The sequence below is a fragment of the Rhinolophus sinicus genome, chromosome 14 (assembly GCF_057876585.1).
Source record: "Rhinolophus sinicus isolate RSI-liver-muscle chromosome 14, RSI-T2T, whole genome shotgun sequence".
Lineage (NCBI taxonomy): Eukaryota > Metazoa > Chordata > Mammalia > Chiroptera > Rhinolophidae > Rhinolophus > Rhinolophus sinicus.
Genome location: NC_142514.1, coordinates 129,855,024 through 129,876,193, shown reverse-complemented (window position 1 = coordinate 129,876,193; position 21,170 = coordinate 129,855,024). Strand labels below are relative to the sequence as shown.

The following is a 21,170-nucleotide window of genomic DNA, read 5'->3' as shown; positions in this document are numbered from 1 at the left end:
GGTGTCCTGAGAGCCCTGGCTGTGTCCAGGAAGTCTGGCTGTGCCCAGAGAGAGTGACAGTGCCCTGAGAGACCTGGCTGAGTCCAGGAAGTCTGGCTGTGCCCTAAAGATACCCTGGCTGTGCCCAAGAAGTCGGGCTGAGCCCTGAAAATACCCTGGCTGTGCCCAGGAAGTTGGGCTGTTCCCAGAGAGAGTGGCAGTGCCCTAAAAAACCCTGGCTGTGTCCAAAAAGACAGGTGGTACCCTAAGAAGTCCAAAAAGTCTGTCCGTGCCCAGAAACACTGGTGGTGCCCTAAAAAACCCTGGCTGTGCCCAGAGAGCCTGGCTGTGTCCAGGATATTGCATTCACCCCCAGGCTCCTCGCACAGGTCCCCTCGCGGAAGATGCTTGTCGCGTAGATTGTGAGGTGAGAGCCTGTAGGGGTGGAGTGTGGGGGCAGAGCCCCAAAAAACAGTTTCCAGGCTCTTGGCCTCACATAGAAAGGTGCTGGCTCAGGTAGTAAATGGCCAACTGTGATTACATGGCCATCAGCTGTGGCTAGTTGGCCGTCAGCTGTAACCAGTGAGCCATTGGCCATAATATAACTGCTGTGGCTACGCTAGCAGAGAGGAAAAGAGAAAAAAAACGGGGGCTAGCAAGAAGATGGCGGCTGGGCTGACAAGTGTAGATGGCGGTTTGCAGACAGTGTGGATCCAGCCTCCATTGAGAGTATAGTGCCGCCAGAGAAAATATAGTGATATGACTCCCCTACCTATGGCTCCGTGGGTGTTCCTTTTTGGCCTCACCATATCCTGCGTTCTTGTATGGGGAGCGGGAGCAGAGACCCCACAGGCCTCCCTGCACAACAGGTCACCAGTGTCAGAGATGTCAGAGGGTCAGAGAGGTGAAAATTGAACATGTCCATTGAGTTTATTGACAAGGAGACCATTGGTGACTTTAGTAAGCTTTATTGGTGGAATGACAGAAGTAGAAGTCAAATTACAATTTATTAACTTTCACAAATGACTAAAGGAGATGAGGATAAACTCCCAATCTCAGCAAAACACATAAATTGCATGTTCATCATTGCGTATATGAAGTCCTGCTGCTTCCATATGTTTTACCAAAGTTTAATGTTATGTACATAATTATAGGATTTAAAAGGTCCTGTCATCATTTTACAAATGTGAACTGGGTAGAACGATTGAAGACTACACAGCTAGCAATCCGTGGAGGCAGGAAGGTCTTCAGACGTACAGCACACTGATCTTTCCACTGCACTATGTTCTGGGAATGTGTTTCTTTGCTCACATCACTCTGTAATAATTTGTTCTGTGTATATGTCAGTATTTTAATTTTAGAAGGTGTTTTATAAAGTCAAGGAACTTATTTTTGCAATTTTTGTATTAATATCTATTTCAAGCATATGTTATGCTATAATTTACATAATGACACTTAGTCCTTTTTTATAATGATCATATATAAGATACAGTATTCCTGTTACTTGGTACTGTTTTTTTTTCCTTTTTTTCTTTTATTTAAAGGAGGGTGCAGCTCACAGTGGCCCATGCAGGGATCGAACCGGTAACCTTGGTGTTATTAACACCATGCTCTAACCAACTGAACTAACTGGCCACCCTGGTACTGTGTTTTAAAATATAGTGTAGACTGCACAAAATATTTAGAATTTGAAGTAAAAAAGGTTGAACTGAATATAGGGCTTATTTCTTTATAATAGTGATTCTTGGTATTTCAGTGTTTGATTAAAATAAATAACACCAGCTTTCCTTAAAATATTCTATAACTTGCCACTTTGAAGTGTCAGAAAAATCAGTTAGAACAGTTAGAACTCATAGTCTATAAAATTTCCAAATCTATTCCAGTTGAAATGCAGGGACTGAAAACTACCTAAAGGGAACGATGTGCATGTTTTCCTTTTTCTTCAGTGGGAAATAACAAATTTCAGTTTAGAATAATGAAGTCTGCTCTTATATAACTTTTCCTGTTAGATTTTATAGAGTAAAACAACACTGTGGACTTGAACATATCATCCAAATGAAGAAAGATGATCCTCAATTTTTCAATTAAGCTCAGCCAAGTCTTTTCACTAGGGTTTGGTTGCATGCTATATAGCTTTTCCTGCCCCTAATTAAATCATTTCCTTTTGGTGTAAATTGTTTTTCTGAAATTTGAGCTGCATTAGCATGAGTCTAGGTGAAAGACTTAACAGCTTTGACCTAATAACTTTGAAAGGTCTCCATGTAAAGCTGGATATTGAGATTCTGTATGATTAGTGAATTCATGATATTTTTGGTCGTGAGTTCAAGACTGGGTGAAAGACTGTCTTAGGTCTTAGCAACCAGCAGAATTCTTTTGTTTATGGGGGTGGGAAGGATTTGGGAAAACAATAGGATGGGAAGAATACAGGAAATACCTAATTATAGTAAACTGTGTATCCCTGATTCAGAGCAAAGGGCAGCATCTTGGCATTTGGCTCACTGTAGCACGCAGCCCTCATTTTCTTGGTCAGTGAATGACTTTCCATCACCCACATTGTTCTCAGATGCCCATGAGAGTCACTGCTCCTTCTCATTGCCTAACCTGTCTTTCTCTGACATACAATAAAATATTTATAAAAATATTTATAAAGACTATACTTTCAGGGATCATTTCTATAGTTTGTTACTAGAGAACTTTCTCTGATCGTATAGAGCATCCGAGACCACGCGGAGGAGCTGCAGTGTTGTCTCCTGAGTGTGAAGCCGGCTCTTGGTGTTGCTTTTGCAACTGCTATTAGCCATTGGTGATCATTCTTCTCTTCCTTTGGGAGAGTAAGAGGGAGAGAACGCAGTCTGAGTGGCTTTCGTTAAAAAAAAAAAAAAAAAAAAAAAATATATATATATATATATATATATATATATATATATATATATATATATATATAATCTCAATAGACTGGAATTAAAAGACAGCAATTTCCCACTTCCCTGCTTTAGTTAGTGGTTTAAACTACCAGAAAAAAAAAAAGTATATGAATAACTCAAGCAGTTTCCAAAGTGGGCAAAAGATTGGTCTTTTGTCATCAACTGCATCTATGTCCTGAAGTGGCAACCTGGTAAATGTCACCATCCTTGATCTTTGTTTTGAGAATTAAAACATACTCTTTTCATTTTCAAAGAGTTCCTCATTGAACAGTGTCTTTAATATATATGATTAGGTTTGGGAATGGAGATGTCAACACGGACATCATTTTCTATAGTCTAAGTATTATACCTAGAGTCTACCTTCACATCACACATTAACATTTTAGTTACTGCCAACTACTTTTTTTTTTCACCACAGTCTTTTTGAAATACAGCTCAGGACAAGAAAATGAACATAGACGTTCTCCCTCTGATCATTCAAAAGCAAATAGCAGGAAGTCTATGCACTGATTCAAAGTAAAGCTCTTTGGGTCCCTACCCAAAGATCTACTTTTAAAAATTATTATTTCAGACATAATATTAGTATGTTTGTTGAAATCAAGAGCACAGCAGATCAGAAGCAGTGAAGTAGGACTGGGCCAGGAGCCTGAAGAGCATTGGTTAGAAAAAAGTGACAGCGGGTAGTCTAACAGTGACAAATGAGAATGAAAAGCAGAGTCAAGAATTAAGCAAAAATAAAAGTATTGAGACAATTAATGTGCAGACAACAGCCTTTCATGCCTCAGTGGCCCTTGGCCTTATGGCTGTGTTACAGATTGGATGAAGAATGAATGTTCACATTCATCTGATGGCCCCGAGTACACAATTGCTTGTTGAATGGGTCCTTAAGAAAAGGGTAGATTATACGTGGTTAACTGTATACCATAAAGGGAGATGTGTGATAGCGTTCCTTCTATTCTAGAGAGATTTTCTTGAAATTATTTATTATTATTATTATTATTATTATATTTTAAATTATGCTTTTGGAACCGAAAGGGGTAAGCTTTACTTACCTGGAAAATTAACTTTGGGGAATGACCTTATTTTCTGTTAATTCTAAATTAATTAGGAATTACTGTTATTTGAGTCTGCATTTCATATTTGCATTTTTATTTATTAGCACTAAGATACTAAACACATGGGTACTAACATAAGTTAAATGATTTTTGTTTGTTTTGAATTCCAGAAGTCTCTACTATTTGGGAGCATGTGTCAGATTTTGTGAAACGGCAGCTATCCCTATACAAGGTAGGATTTATACTTTAATTTTAATGTAGGAGACCAAAGAATCTTTCTGCCTTTGTCTCATATAATTTTGCTGGGAGCAGCATTGTGGGCTAGAGCCACCCAGTGACTTTAGGATGCTTATACTTAGGACATGTGAATAGATTTCACAAACCTGGATTTCATCCTTAGGTAATGAATTTGTAAGTGCTGCTCTTGTAGTGATATGAACTGTATCACTGACCAGCCTGGGTTTGTGGAAAGGAACTGGATGAATTCTGTTTATGTTTGATCCTATAGTTCCTGACATAGCTCTAGAAGGATATAATGTTTCTTGTCTCGCCTCCTTGCAAGGAATGGATTTTGATTGAAATATCAGAAGACAGTCAGGGACTAAACTTGCCAAAAATGAGAAACTTTGCCCAGCGCTGGATTATTTTCTCTTGTCAAATCTTGAATTTGGATGCCATAGAACTAGACAGAGATTTGGGGAATTTGGAGGGAGCTGGGGAAAGTTGTGGAACTTTTATGCCTTACTGAGAGGTCCCAATGTAACAGTCTTTGAGCTGAATTTATCCTTCAAACTTTTTTGTTTTGTTTTGTTCTGAAAATTTGAATTAGTTATCACCACTTAAAATTGGGAGCATTTATATAAACGTTTGGATTTTTTTCGCAAAAAACCCAGCACGTTTAGCAGTACTAGTCTTGCCATTCCTGCATGTCATACTTGGCTGGAGCTGACAACGGGCTCTCCCCTTCAGACGGGGCATGCCCTCTCTAGCCATCGTGTTCCCCCAATGGATACCTTCACCCACTGGCTTGCATTCTTTCTTGGCCCCTGTAGGCATTTGACTTTACATTTGACTTTGTAACCCTTGATGTAAGGTATTCCCAGGAAGATAGAGATCGAGTTTGAGACCCAAAAGCATTTGCTTCTACCCATCAGCCAAGATCACCAATCTGTAGCATATGCCTTGGATGCTGGGTTGTCTGATTTTAAGTGAGGGACATACCATTTAAAAGAAAGAATGAGGAAGTATACATTGTCATGACTCCTGAAATTCCCTCCTTCCCATGGCAAATGATTAAAATTTAAAATGTTACACAGTTTCGGAAAAGAGAATCTTAGATATAGATTAAACACAGTTAATGGCATCTGCTCCAGTTTTCTTAGTCCTCACAGCATTTGAATGATACAGAGATGAGGAATCTGATCTCAGAAAACAACATAGATTGACATATTACATTTTATATTAAACTTATTTGAAAACTTGGAGTCATAAAATGCTATTGCTATAAAGGATTGTAGAGATCATTGAAGTTTTGAGGGTTAAGCTTAATTCTCTTCATGTTTTTTGGATAATAGCACTAAGGATTATTTTTCTTCACCCCTTCAGTAAATTGTTGCTATTTTTTCCCCTTATATTTCCTTTCAGGGCGTTCATATTCCAGGACTTGGAATTTTCACTTTCACAAGACAAAAACTTGAAGTGGGAAACAAGAAGTTTATTCTGATTCTGAGGCCCATGTTTATCATGTCAGAGAAGTTAATACAAATCCATGGACTCAAACAAAACAAAGTATATACTCCTGGTAAACACATTTAATATTTTAGATTTTCCCAGAGGGTGACTGGCCTGGTGATGAAAATGAAAGGGCAAAGCTTGGCCAGTTGCTGTTTTATTGGTTTCTGATTTGAGGGGCTCACTTTTTACATGGTACCTTTGGCAGAGGGAGGGCCTAAGGTAGGAATGTTCAGTCATCTTGTGGCCATTTTAAACCTCAGTAGCTTCAGAGACAGGCACGAGAAGTCCTGATGTGACATTCAAGGCAAATGTATATAAAAGCCATATCACAGAGTTATGCAGACTTTATTCTTATTTCAGACCCTACGAAATTAAAAATGGTTATAAAGATGAGAAAGTTAATCAGGGTCTCTGGTTTGGAGAATTACAATCAGTATCAGTTGTGAAAAAGATTAATAACTGTATACCTATCATATATAATCAAAATTATTAAAATTTAAAAGTTAGAAAGTTAATAATTCCATGAACAATTAATGAATACCTTGTATACTTCTCATACTCTAAAATCTCTCTCCTTCCCTCCCTCTTTTCCTCCCTCCCTCCCCCCTCCTTCCCTCCCATCTTTCTTTCCTTCCTTCTGCTAATATTTATTGAGGGTAAACTATGTGTCAGGCCTTCTTCCAGGTGCTTGAGTTGTACTGGCAAACAAAACAGACATGAGACCTATCACAGAACACTTACATTCCATCTTCAGTGTGTGGACATTGTGACACCTGCCCTGGTTACTGAGGCCTTTGGGGGCTTCCGCCTTGATGTCTGGCTATGTTTCTTTTGACCTTCCTTATCAGTATCCCCTCATGCATGCAACTCATATCTGGAGGAAGAGAGACAGTCTACCTTCCCCCAATGCAAGAAGGTGAAAAGGCTGAAACTTTCTTTTATGTTAATTAAGTTCCTGGGAAATTAATTTTCAGAGTAACTTTTCACCAAAAAATTATATATTGGAAAAATACAAACTATACTTAGCATTCGTTATGTTCATATATTCAGTATGATAGGTTTGATGGACTTTTCAGCCATTTTTACCTAGAGTTTTATGACAGAAGAAATATCCTAATTCATCAAAAGCCTACAAAATGAAATAAAAATAAAGCCTATTTTCCCCAAAAAACATTTGTGCCTTAGAATTAGAGCTTATTTTCTATCTTGGATCTTGCAATGTAGTCCAAAAAAGTAGTTTAGATCTATAATTAATTTTTTCACAAGGTTGAGGAAATTTCAGAATTAAACATATATGACAGGATTAGTTCACAAGAATAATTCTATCCACAGGTTAGCTTTGAGGTTATGATTGTTCATCATTTAACTAACTAGGTATCTAATCAAACATTATATAGTGATCGTAAAGATTATTAAGACGTGGCTCATGCTTTGAATAACTCAGAATCTAGCATGAGAAATGGACATATAAGCAAGTGGTGCAAAATGATTCAGTGTGGTAAGAGCAGCGTTGATCAGAACTGGATCAAGGGCTAGGATTGCCTAAAGCTGCGTGGGGAGATTTAGGAAGATGACATGTGAGGAGGTCTGAAAGGAAAGGGTGATAGGACTTTGCTGGTAGAGAAGTTCTGGAAGATATTTCAGGAACAGTATGAACAATGCAAGTATAAGGGAAAAAGTGAAGCCTGTTAAGGGCTCCTGTGTGATCATGGCATGTGATTGTGGAGGCAAGTGGAGGCAAGTAAACCAAAAATGGTTCGTAGGGGTCGAATTGTGAGGTGCCTTAAACGGTGTGGCAAGGACTTTGGAATTCATCCGGAGGCACTAAGGAGCCACTGAAAGTGTATGAGCAGGGGACTATATGTCCTGGTCCAGTGTTTAGTTTAGGAAGATAGCTCTTGTAGTTATATTAGCTTGGTAACATATGGTAAAGGCTGAATGAAGGCAATGGCAGTCAGGAGGAAGATGAGGGAATCTATTCACGAGACATCGGAAGTGTAGAATTGATGGGATCCAGTTACTAGTTGAGAGTGTTAGGTAGTGAGGGGAAGGTATTTAGGATGACTCCAATTTCTCAGAGACTAGATAAATACTCATGCCATTAACTGCCATAGGGAGTGAAGGGGGAAACTGCAAGTTGTGGTGGCAAATATAATAATGAGTTTGCTTTTGGACATGTTGACTTTGAGTTTCCTGTAGGGATATTTAGGTAGAGACGATTGCAGAGCTCAGGAAAGGGGTGGAGACTAGAGGTCAAGATTTGAGTAAGTTTACCCAGGAAAGAATATAATAAAGTAAGAAGAAGAGAGAGCAAAGGACAAAATCTTGTAAAACCAACCAACCAACCACCATCTTATAAGAAGTAGAAGAGGAAGGAAGCCAGCAAACTGGAGAATGAAGAGTGCTGCGGTGGGTACAAGAGAAGAGAGGGCATGGTTAACAGAAGTTACCAGAAGTCACGAGAATAAGATTTGCAACCTATCCAGTGGCTTGTCCCTCATGCGATGATAGTGTCTTCACTGAGATAAGTACACGAGGAGACGGATTGCAGAGAGGCACTGGGCAAATGGGAAGGGAAATCTAAAGGCAGGCAATATAGCCTTGTCTTTTAAGACATTTATTTTAAGAAGTGAAATGGAGGGAGGTGGTATAGAATCACCATTACATTATTCAGGAGACCGTGAGCTAATATAAGGAAGCTTGTGTCTTGCAGAGCTGTTAATCCTCATCATCCAGCAGACTGGACATTCAAAAGGCTATAAATTAATCCTTACTGAATAATTGTTTAGAATGTTATTATCTTCTCTCTACCCTGTTCCTCTATCAGTGGACCTTGTTTACTGTCTCTTTTTGGGTTTATCATGTTGATCATTGCTATGTTCACCTTTTCTGATTTGTGGACGTTGCATAGCTTTTCTGTCTGCTCTAGTTGAATAGACTCTGTGCTTCCTTTAAGCTACATATAGTCATATTCCTTTTGCACTGTCACTTATGGAAAAGCTTTCTGCAAGTTATTCAGTTGGATATCCTCTGATAAGACCCAATTTTATTTGAAAGGTAACTTCTAGTGAAGATGACTATCATTTCAAAACTCTTAATGTTTGTAGGTATTTATTATCATTTAAAAATGGTATGATAACTGGAGGAGATAGGCAAATATTGCTGAAAGATAAGGGGGCAGAAAAATTCAGAAAACTCTCCCGATGAAGAGAAGTCAGGTATTACAGTGCCTCCAAGAGAAACATAAAAAACTTATCTCAAGTATTGTTTAGAAAGCTATTTGCTCTTATGTTGAGCAAAAAACAATGTGTTTTTAAGAAAATTTGTTCCTATTAGTATCTATTAATAACCAATGTTAGTTGTCTGTGGGAATAATGTTTCATTGGCTACAACTAAAGGCTTCATACGGACAATTCTATTTTTCAGTATTAAATGAGAATCAGATAATTATTTGTAAGTATATATGATACGTCCTTGTTGTAATTTCCACTTCCTTTTCCCCACCACAACTGTCTTTTTCTCCTCTAGGTGATATCCCAATTGTTCCACTTAATTTTGTCATGATATCCCTGGAGGGTCCATTTACGAGGGATACAGTGGAAGGATGTGTGAAGGAGACGTTGCTTTTTTTATCACGATCTATTTCCATCAAACAAAATGTGGAGTTTACATTCAAAGGAATTGGGGTCCTCGTGATCAGATATGGGAAAGTGAAGATGAGATTTTATAAGGACTTCTTTTGTACAATGGATGGAAGTGGGGCTTTGGCAAAAGCCCTCGCAAATGTAAACACATTAATGTTTTCCTTCTCCTAACCCTTCTCCCCTTCATAGCTCTAAATCATCTGTACGTGTGTCATCGTTAAGGAACATTCAGGCTGACGTGTTCTAAATGGCAATTACCCCAAGTGCAAAGAAGTGCTTATTTATAGATGATAACTCTTTGACAAAAGGTTAGAAGGGCAAAGGAACTTTAGGTTTTGAGTCAATGCCAACTGAAAAATATAAAAAAGGGATAGAAACTCTCACAATTCTGAAAATGTTATAGATAGGGCCTTATAGTTTAAAAAGTTCTTCCACATATATTATTTTATTTGGATCTCAAAACATTATAAAACTAGCATTATTGTCATCCCGATTTTACAAATGAGAAACATCGGGGCTTGGAGATGCTGTGCGAGAACCCTGACAGCAGGGTGCTGATAAGCTGTAGAACTGAAATTTAAGCCCAGACTTTCTAATCACCTTTGCTTTTTTTTTTTTTCCTGGTTGTACTATTTTATTTTCATGAACGTCTACAACAAAATCTAACTGAAGTCATGGAGATGGATTTTTAGCTTTTATATGCCATGTTGTAGAAGAAATTTCATAATTCACCCCATTCTTGTTAACCATTAAGTAACAGGTGTGACCTTCATGTTAAGTGGTACATAGCAGCGTTTAAGGAGGCAATGAACTAGTCAATCAACAGGGTTAATCGAATATTTCGTGTGCCGTAGCTACACCTCTAGGCACTAACAGAGTTGGCATGAGTGAATTGGATGATCACAATTGTTATTTAGTCCTATGTCCCTTAGAACAGAAGCCTGACTTTTAAATGAAAACTCTATAAAATGAAAGGCTATCCATATGGTCTAATTGTACCTTGTAATTTCTCCTTTCGTGGAGCTCTGGGATAGGGGTTTAGGAGATAGAGTTGTGCATATGGAGGCGCTTAGTGTTTTCTCCACAATCGGGGTTCACATAGGGTTGCTGAGAGGGATGCCAGCCCTGTGTGTGAAAAGTGGAAACACACACACAGGTATAGCCCTCTCTTCTCCATGAAAACACAAGGCAAGACCTGCGAAATCAGAAGCAAGGCCCAACTCTGGACTATCTCTAACCTCCAGGTTGCTACAGAACTGTGTAGCTTTGATATGTGTTTAAAAGAGAGGATAACTTTTTAATTGTCCGGCTGCACTCTGAGACATAATTTTTAAGGGGGCGTTTTCCAAAAGAACTAGTCCTGGGAGACTTCCTCTGAGAAAAGGGTTTGGAGGCCAAAGCAGACGGGGAATTGCTGCCTATTACCACCCTCATGGACAGATACACAAAGCACGTCACATTATCAAAGGATCTGAGAAGTCTGGCTGGAAATAAGCCACTTTAACTGCCTCAGTATATTTAGTCATGGAACTTTAGGTTAATCCAATGCTCATTAACATCTCTAAAGCATATTTTGGGAAATGGCTGTAAAGTGGTGAGAGTGATTGTTTTTCCCCCAAAATGACTCATAACTTAAACCAGACTGCTATCCTTCAGAATAGTTCTGTTGGGAAGCTGTGTGCTTATTTCAGTGATGCTGCTTCTGCTCAAGACATTTTTAAAACCTCTTTTTTTTGGTGAATTCCCTTTAAAGCCTCTTGTAAGCCATAGCAGTCATCCAAAAAGAATAATTTTGAATATTGAATAGAGTATAGGATAATAATTCTATTATTCTATACTAGTATAATGTAATAATGGGATTATATAATGTAATGATAATTAGTTATAATAGCTGCTATTTATTGAGTGCTTACTGTGTGCTAGCCACTTCCATAAAGTACCTCATAAAATTCCTACAAACTAGATGTAATTAGATTATTATCCCCAGATACCTAGGGTCTACGGCTACTTAGCTGTTAGCAGTGTGGGGATTTGAACATGAGTCCACCTGAATCCACAGCCCTTCTTTTAAAACCCAAAGCCCAATTTTAGAGTTATTTGGGTCAAGAGTAGAATTAGCTCATTTTCCCGAGAGTTTCAGTAAGTCAGCTCTCCTCTTAAAGATGGATAAAAGAAGCCATCAACTCTGAAGGCAGTTTCCAAAGAAGAAATGGTTTGAGAAAAGGCAGCATCAACGGAATTGCTTTGTAACTATTTTGATACATGAGGTCATTCCTCATTGGAGTTTAAGCTCTAGACTTTCAGCACAAAACAAAACTAACAATGAAGACGATTACGGTCACCTTGCCTCTGAGACATCCTGTAGCTTCGATTTGCCTGCGTCCTGGACCACAGCCCAGGTGTAATCTTTCTCTATCCCTGTCCTCCAGCGGCCTGGCACTGTGGACTCGGTGTTATCCAGCAGAGAGACCTTCAGGAAGCAGCCCAGCAGCACAGTTGCATTTCCAAGGTCAGTATTTTACTCCCCAGGTTCCTCCAGGCACCAGCAATCCTTGCTGCTCCGTGGATCTAATTCGGAGTGTTTCTCAGCCTTTTGTAGCTCATGCTCCTTTCAGTAATGGCTTTCCCCCGAGAGTGCAGTGGGTGTTATAGGTGGCTGCTGCTGACAGTGATTATAATGATGCTAACAATCGTAATGAATAAAAATAATATTAGTTACCTGTGAAGCACTTACTAGCTGCCAGGTACCATTAAGCACTTTCTTAATATTAATTGCATTTAATCTTTACTACAGTCATTTCAGATATGTATTATAATGTTATCCATTTTATAGAAGTGCAAAGTTAATTCTGATTAAATTTTGTAAAACAAGTGTAGCAACGTGGTGTAGTTTTAAGAGCACTGGAGTAAGAGGTGACTTACGTTTTATTTCCAGTGTATCCATCATTTCCTCATTGTGTGCTCTTAATCAAGGTCTTAATTTCTGTGCCCTTACCTACTGTGCATTTCAAGTGGAGAAAGTTTGGGGAATAACAACCAGCTTCCTAGAGTATTATTTTCTCATGTTTGTTGAGTCTGTGACATCCTCTTGTGTTTGTTGGTTTGGAACCACTCCCTCCTGGAATGACACATACCTCAACAAAATCAATAACAAGGCCAGAATAAGCCTTAGAGATCAGGTAGTTAATCCATCCCCTTCCTCTTGCAGATGAAATGGCCATACAACTGAGTGGCTAAGCCAGAAGTAAAACCATGGCTCTTGACTGTTACTATGTTCTTTCTATTGTACCATGTTGCCTTACTTGTTAAAAATAAATCAATGGATTCAAATTAATTTAATTTGATTATATTTTGGAAGGCAAAGTTGGCTGTCCTCTTGGACGTATTTGGCTTACGCACTCTAGGAGGGAAATAATTGCAGGAAGTCAAGGAATAGAGCCTCCATGTTAATTAGATAGCCTACAAATGGACACAGGGACTCAAATACACAAAACAATTGTAGGTGTTTTATTTATTTAAAGTTTGGCCCCTGAATTTACTAGAAGTACCCTCCCCCCAAACTTTAACCCAGCACTCCATACCTGAGACCAAAGAAAATCTATATCTATACACACAAACTGAACAGACCCCTTCTCCCATAGTGCCTTTGCAAGTCCCTCACTTTTGCCTGGGGGAAAGGATGGAGAAGTGGGAAGGAGAAAGAACGAAGAAAGTAATGGTTGTTTCTGGGCATTCTCTATCTACCAAGCTACGAATGAATTCTTGCCTCCAGGCTATCCATCAACCACCTTTCACTGTATCATCCCAATAGCATCCGGTTATAGAACTAGAAAGACAGACACATTGAAACTGAAACCAAAATGAAAAACTTAAAATCCAGATCCATAAAGCAATTTATATAAGAGCTGCTTCTGAGCCCTCAGTAGAGAGGAGGAAGGTCTTGGTTGGCCCCCAGAGTTATCCTGAAACATAGTGACTCAGTGATTTGTACTCAGCAAATCAAAGCATTCACCTGCTTGATAGAAGTGGGCTTATTTCAGAATCAGTGAGTTAGCTGGGTTGCTTCTCAGAATTGAGAGTTTACACAGCCACCTATTCAGGTCCAAATGGGCAAACATCTTGGCTTATTCCTAGGATTGAGCTCAAGGAGATGGAGAACAAACCACCTATGGAGACCATTGTAGAAGAAGGTAGAAAGAATACACAAAGGAAGAGCAAATTAAAAGACCAGACAGACCAAGAAGAAGGCGTCAGAGGTAGGCCAATGGTTTCTGGGTATAATCTGTCACTCTTTACTGAGTGACAGTGACAGATTGAGCAAAATTGTCTATTCATGTTCTTCTAACATGCCTTGTCCTCCCCTGACTTCGTGTTTCTGTTCACTCTTTACTGAGTGACAGATTATAGCTATATTGTTTAGTAACTCCTATGCCCAAAGTAAATAACGTTAGATTCGTGAATAATCACGAATCTATCACGAATGTATTCTTCTAACCAACATCTCCTATACCTAGAATCTTGTATCTTCCCTTAACCACTCTATGACTCTTAGGCTCTTAGGTTATGATCTCTTCGCTGGCTCCCCATTGCTAAATGAGGGTAAACCTCAGAGGCCTGTAGGGCCCAAGCAGGTAGTAAACGCATAAAGTGGTCTGGATGTAACATGATAGGGAAACATGTTAGCATAAATAATTTTAATGAAAAATGAAGAGTGGTCATTTTACATCATTGGTATCTGGCTTCATAGAAGACACTCATATTTATGTCTTCATAAATTTGTGATGTGTTGTTTTGGTTGAAGCATATGAAGAAAACTAGAACTTCAAAGACTTTTTAAAAGGGTGCTGGGAATCCTCAGGCGTTGCCAGACTACCCTCTGAGGACTGTTCCTCTATCAGATTGTTGATTTGTGGAAATGTGAGCCAACTGGTATCACATTTTCTGAGTTTTCAAGAGAAGCAGAGATCTTGACGTGTGAAACCTGCTGGTCGTTAAATGTTGACAACTAATTGACGTTGAAACAAAAAACGCTGATTGGACCAAACAAAACATGTCAATGGGCAAACATTGTCTTGTAGATGTTGGTTTTGTGACATGTGGCCTACAAGATTACATATAAACTTTTAGCTTAATATTCAAATGCTTTCGTTTCCTTAGCCTCATCTGTCCCTGTTCCCTACAGACGACTTCTTTGAGCAAAATTGTCTATTCATGTTCTTCTAACACGCCTTGTCCTCCCCTGACTTGGTGCTTTTGTTCACTTTTCCCCTCCTGCCTGCAATGCCCTTCCTTCTCTAAAGAGGTGCCAATCCTCTTTAGCACCCTTTTCACATCTCACTTCCTCCACGAACAGTTCTTTCATCACTGGATTCTGAGTGGCCTCTCTCTACCCTGAACATGTCAGACTCTTAAAGATTGCACCATTTGTTTGGGATTTAGACGTTTTGCATCATTGTCCCGAGTTGCTATTTATGCAACATGTATAAAGCACTTAGCACTGTTGGCACGTATTAAGACGTCCACACATGGGAGTTCTCATGTTTTTGTTTATATCTTATTTTTCTTTCCAACTATATCTATTGAAAGATCTTTAAGGGCAAAGACTTGCCTCCTCTTATTTCCTAAAGTACCCAGCCATATATGCTTTGCATATATTATGTATATAGTAAAAATATTTTTAAACCACACTAGGATAAGGGACAATAAATGAACATTAAGAAAGCATATCTTAGGTGAAAAATTTCCCTGGTAAAAGTATGAGTTTTAAAAATCTATGTTAAGTACAAACCACCCATCGAAAGTTGAAAGTGAACCCACTTTCATTCATTCTACAGAGATCTTATCACCCAGGGGACTTCAAGATAGACAAGCTGTCTCCTCTGCCAAAGTGACTGGCATCAACTTGCCAAATAAATTTGAGCAGAGTGGGAATGGTGGGAAGAATGTGAACCCTGAAAGGTAAGGCATTGGGATTTTTCCTGTTGCTAGGTGGTGGGGATAATAAACATGAGTAGGACCCGTGATCGAGTGGGAAAGAGCCATAGAGAGAGTGATAAATTCAGTAGGATAAAATAGCACAGAGGAGGAAACATCTAACTTTCCTTTTGGATTTGGGAAAACTTCCCTCGTTGTTTTCTGAGTGCTTGGATATTATGATATGACACAATTTCATGTTTAAATCCAATTGGAAAGCAGTTTTTCCAAAGATGGTTAGTATTCAATAAATGTTCTTTGAATGAATGAATATATTGCAATTTATGATGGCCATGTCTTCTTCTTATGTTATGTTATGTCACAAATTTGTATTTCCTCCTCCCTTTGAGTAGGATACTTTTTAAGACCTCAAATTACTCAAGTATTTATTGAGTACCTTTATATACTTTGTATTGTGCTGTCAATTTTCAGTTTACTAATTTGTCACAATGTGTCAGCTATCATATGTGTGATTTATTAAAATGTTCAAAACACTAAGCATGTTTGTTTTGGATAATCTCACTGTTATGAAAGATTGAGAATTATATGTCTAGTACTTTTTAATTTAGTTCAATCCAATAAACATCGGGCACCACTGCGCCAGGAAATTTCTTGACATTGAAGATACAGAGCTATAAAACATATAAAAGACATATAAACCTACTTCCATAAAACTTAGTCTTGTAGGGAGACTGACGCTAAACAAATAATGCACTCATGTCACGAAAACAACAAAAGAAAGTACAGAAGCTGCAAAGAGGGGGAAGTAATTAATTGTTAGGGATTGTTAGTGAAGGTTTCCTATAGAAGTTGACCAAAAAATGTTTTGTTTTGTTTTGTTTGTGCTGATTACTGAAGTCATACACGTTTATCACAGAAATTTTGAATAAATGATAAAAAGCAAGGGATATAAAAAATATCACCCATAATTCCACTAAATAGAGGAAAGTTTCTGTTGACGTTATGGTATATATTCTTCATTTTAATGCACATGCAATATATATTAGGTTAGTGCAACAGTAATTGTGGTTTTTGCAATTTTTAACCTTTTAAACTGCATTACTTTTGCACAAACCTAATACATGTGTTTATACTGCAATATACTTGTATACACACATTTTTAATAAAACTTTGTTACATTTAGCAATAAGTGAGGAAGAGCCCCATGGCTTTAAATATTCTAAAACATAAACGCATGATTACATATAATCTCATTGATTAAACCTTTTGTTTAACTAACCTCCTATTGAATATTTAGATGATTTAAAATTTTTTTATATTATAATAATGTTGTGATAAATCTAGTTAAACATCATTCTTTATACACATCTGAATATTGTATAGGATAAAAACTTTAAAGTCAACTTTAGCAATAAGGGATGAGACCATTTTTCATGCCTTTGAAGCACATCACCAATTATCTTCAGGAAGATTATACCAAATTATCTTTCCAGTAGCAATCATATGAGGGCCTGCTGTCTTCACTATAGCTTTGCTAATACTGGACATTGTACTCTGCTAGTACTGGACATTGTACCCTCAGTGGCTTCCCATTCTTACCCAGGGCAAAAGCCGAAGACATTACGATGGCCTGCGAGGATCCTGCCCAATCCCCGCTCTCTCTCCTTTTATCCCACTAACTCAATTCCCTCCAGCCACACTGAACACGGCATGCTTCCACCTCAAGGACTTTGCCCTCATTTATTCTGCCTGGGATGATGTCTTTTTTTAAAATCAGGTATCTCTTATTATTTTTGCCTCATTTCCTTCAGGTATTTACTCATACGTCACCTTCTTGGTGAGAATTTCCAGGCCATTCTATTTATGATTTAATACTCCATTCCTTCAGCATTGCATGGCACTGATCACCATCGACCATACTATGTAATTCACTTATTTATCTTGTTTATTGGCCCTCTGTCCCCAGCAGAATGTTAATTCCATGAAGACAGGGATTTGTGTGTGTGTGTGTTTTGTTCTTTGTTGCACCTCCCATACAGAGAACAATGTACATAGCAAGCACTCCATACATTTTTGTAGAATGAATACATTTTATCCCAATTTCACAGAATTGGTAAGTGACACTTGGCAAGATTGCCCAGCTTGTCTAATGCCAGTCAGCTTACAGCAAAAAATCTGGGGTTCAAATCCAGTTTTATCTGCTACAGGGCATAGGCTCTTAACCTCTATACATACAGATACTTTGAAGAAAACCACTGAGATACTCTTCTTTCTCGTACACTTGCCTCTAAAATTGTCATTGCTCTAGATGTCAGACTGTGTTAAACATTAATTAATGTTGCATTTTTTTTTATAGCTTATCATCTCCAGGATGTCTGAAAAATGACAATGAAATAAAGCCTAAAATTTCTCCAGCCACGTCTTGCCAGGGTCATCATCAGGCCGGCCAGGTACAGTTTCTTCAGACAAATAAAACCCCAACAGAATCTGCCTTCTGTTTCTTAATGAGAGCTCTTGGAATTGCTCTTGCTTTAATATATGAGTATGGCTTAAGTACTCAGGACCCCAAATCGGACTGTGAAAAATCTACTAGTCAAAGTCTGTTAGTTAACAGAAATAGGGCTTGGAAATCTCTTACTAATTTTCAGTTGCTATAGATACTTCTGATCAAATGAGAGTTTCAGTAAATCCTCTTGAATATTTGTGAGGCCCACTTTGCTAATTGTCATTTACATATCCTTTTATAATGTTTGTTCTTGATATCCTCAGCCTTTGGAGAGCTTGTGAAGGGCATATGAAGGCAAAAAGGAAAAGGAAAAAATTAATGTGTTGTAAAACTTGGTATTGTAGGAGTTGTGTTATGTCTGTGTGCAACGAGCTCAACGAAATTCCCCGTTGTTCCTCAGTGAAGAGAGGAGGAGGAAAGAGCTAGAAGATGAGCAGCTCACACAGCAATATCAGATCCTGAAAGATAAAGAAGCTCTCTTCAAATCCCAGGTAGTTGAACACTTCAGTTACAGAGTGTTTAACATGGGACAGTAGACCAGGATTATAAAATGCCATTCAAAATATTCCATAATCTGTCTGTACTGTAGCATATTTAATCATTTACTTATTTACTGAGGACTGAAACGTAGGTTGGGTCCACGTTTTCACTATTAATAAACAACGTTGGAATATTCATGCAGCTAAATGTTTGTACATATCACTGATTTTCTCCCCCCCAAAAGGACTGTGTGTTAAAGGTGGAATTCCTGGATTTATATGGCTTTATTTTTGATTTCTGGTAAAATATAATCTTGGTCAGGCTGCTTCCTTCAAATTCATGGCCTATCTCAAGAAGCAAAGACAGAATGGCGCCTTCACGTTTGCACTGTCCAGATTTCTGTGGCCTCCACTAATTGACCCTGTTGCCCTCTCTCGCATTTGTGGTATCAGGTAACCACTTATGAAATCTCCCATTCCTCCTTATGGTCCCTGTAGAGGTGTTGCTTGAAGCCCAAGAACAGCTTTTATAAATCTATGACGATATCAGGAATTACCACTGCCTCCAAAAGGCAGGTTTCTACCTGGGTTGGATTAGTTTTATGTAATAGAACTAAATTTTTTAAAGGCTCTGTTTCAATATATGCTTTCTCCCCCCCAAAGATGAGAAGCCTGGCTATTAGACAACAGAATCAAAAAAATGCTGCCTATAATCTTGGAGTTGCCGACGCTATGAGAAGCCACAAGAATGAGAAACCTGAATTTTATGTAAGGGTCTTTTCAGAATTTCCACTGTGAATACCTTCCCCATCTGTGATTATTGGGATCCACTCTCTGTTGTCAGCAAAAGAATGTCCAGCCTGTAGAAAAGTGTTCTAAGAGTTTATTTGAGCCCAAATTTTGAGGATGTGCCTGGAAGCAAAATCTCAACGGGTGGAGAAAATGCTCTAGACAGTGGTAGTTTTTGCAGCTTATTTGATACATTATAATCAAAGGAGAGAACGTAAGGAGGGTTACATCAAATCCATTGGTGGTAGATAAGGGAGGCGGGAGAAAGCAAAGTGGGGAAGTCTCTAGGGTTTGATAAAAGGCAAATGGAGAAGTAGATACTTCTTTTACATTGGTGGGTACAGGATAGTCAATAATTAACATTTACAGCACATAGAGATGGTATAAGGGGTTCTGTGGTCTTCTCCTCTGGTGCCTACGATGGTGCCTTGGAGGGGTAGGAAAAGAAAATTACTCTGACATTTCAAAGGTACATTATCCTAGATGTATAAAAACAGTGGACGGAACTCCCTCAATTAAGGTAAAGGTTGACCTTTGCTAAGGAAGCTATAGGCCTGGGATGTGACCACCTGCCCAGTTAGGAATTTGTGATCAGACCATCCCGTGTAGTAACTTTTGGTCACCAAGTTTGTAAGGCCTGCCCTGTGGCCCCACCCTGAGCTTGTCAGATGCAGTATGTGGCCTCGTTTTCGTTCACACTGTATGGCAGGTTGTGTCGGTTTTTAAGTGGCAGAGGTGAAAAGTGGGTTATGCAAGGTTGAAGCTTCCTCCTAGGGCAGGACTTGTCTAGTGTCTGCCTTCCCACTGTTCACAGTACAGTTCCTTAGCCACTGCAGTGCTTGCTAATGATAGAAATTCTCAACCAGGACCTGGGATAGGTGGTACGGGGCAATATACTAACGTCCTGCCCCAGGAAGAGCTGATCGAAAGAGAACCAGCATGACCTGGGCGCTTGCTGGAAATGCAGAATCTAGGGCCCCTCCCCGGCCCTCCAGAATGGGAATCTACATTTGAGTCAGATACTTAAGTGATCTGTAGGTGCATTAAAGTTTGAGAAACCCAGCTTCAGATGGAGATGAGCCACCTGTTTTGTCATTTAATGTTTTCAGGAATTATGTGTCTATCTTTATTTCTGCCTGAGTCTTTTTCCTTTCACCTTACTATCTAGGTGGTAGTCTGACACTCTGGTCATAAATCTAATAAAATACATTTTCTTTATCCATCAAACATTTGTTAATGAACTCCTACGTGCTGGCCACTTTGCTGGTAGCTAGGGATACGAAGATGAATAAGACAAGGTGCCTTTCTAAAGCGGTCAAAAGAGAGTAGTGGGGAGACAGGTTGAAAGAGACAAGAGTGTAGTCTACGTTGGTAAGTCGTTGAACAAGGCACTATGTGAGCAAAAAAAAAAAAAAAAAAGAGAGTCACTTAACACAGACCAGAGATCTGGGAAGACTTCCTCGGAGACAGGAATTAGGTAAAGAAGTGAATGGAGGAAGAACCTTCCAGGCAGGGGCAGCAGGGAGGGAGAGGATGGTGCTTTTAAGATTTAGGCATGATCTGCCTTTCCTCTTAATATAAATTCCAGATTATATTTATCACTGCCCACTTAGTATCTCTTCCTTGGTATACCTGTAGATATCGTAACATTAAAAATACCAAAACAGAACTTTCAATTCCCCTTGTCAGCCTGTTCTTCTCTCAGCCTTCCCATTATAGTAAGTGGTGTCGCCAGCCAGACAGTGGCCGCACCTCATACTTAGGAGGGATTCCAGATTCCTCCTCCTCTGTCCCCCACCTCCAACCATCTGAAAGTCCAGTTGCCTTCCAAAATGTGTCCAGCATCGCTTCACATCTCTTCATCTTCAATGTTACCACCCTAGCCCAAGTCACGTTATGAGGCTAAACTTCTGCAGCGCCCTCCCTAATGAGGTTTGCTGGTACCTTTCTTGCCCTCCTACCATCTGTTGTCCACACCACAGCCAAAGCGATTTTTCAGGACTAGAGACCAAAACGTATCATCCTCCTGTCTAAAATATCTGATGGGCTCCCACTGAATGCAAATAAAATTGAAGTTTACCTGGACCTGAAACCTGAGGCCAAACGAGTCTGGGGCTCGTGCAGCC

The 21,170-nt window shown here is 39.0% G+C and overlaps 1 protein-coding gene and 1 non-coding gene across 5 annotated transcripts in view; both read left to right on the top strand.

The window, feature by feature from the left end:
- Positions 1-21,170, top strand: part of CCDC81 (coiled-coil domain containing 81) — a 57,208-nt gene that overhangs the window by 25,495 nt on the left and 10,543 nt on the right. For all 4 annotated transcript variants that reach the window (XM_088791528.1, XM_088791530.1, XM_088791529.1 and 1 more), the window contains 9 exons: positions 4,129-4,190; positions 5,603-5,759; positions 9,221-9,477; positions 11,766-11,845; positions 13,471-13,592; positions 15,171-15,294; positions 17,627-17,720; positions 18,121-18,267; positions 18,919-19,023. In XM_088791528.1, coding sequence (XP_088647654.1) covers positions 4,129-4,190; positions 5,603-5,759; positions 9,221-9,477; positions 11,766-11,845; positions 13,471-13,592; positions 15,171-15,294; positions 17,627-17,720; positions 18,121-18,267; positions 18,919-19,023 — 1,148 coding nt within the window. The remainder of the gene's footprint in view (positions 1-4,128; positions 4,191-5,602; positions 5,760-9,220; positions 9,478-11,765; positions 11,846-13,470; positions 13,593-15,170; positions 15,295-17,626; positions 17,721-18,120; positions 18,268-18,918; positions 19,024-21,170) is intronic.
- On the top strand, positions 2,627-2,840 carry LOC141572613 (small nucleolar RNA U3). Its single transcript, XR_012497926.2, has one exon. It is a non-coding gene; the product is annotated as a small nucleolar RNA U3 (small nucleolar RNA).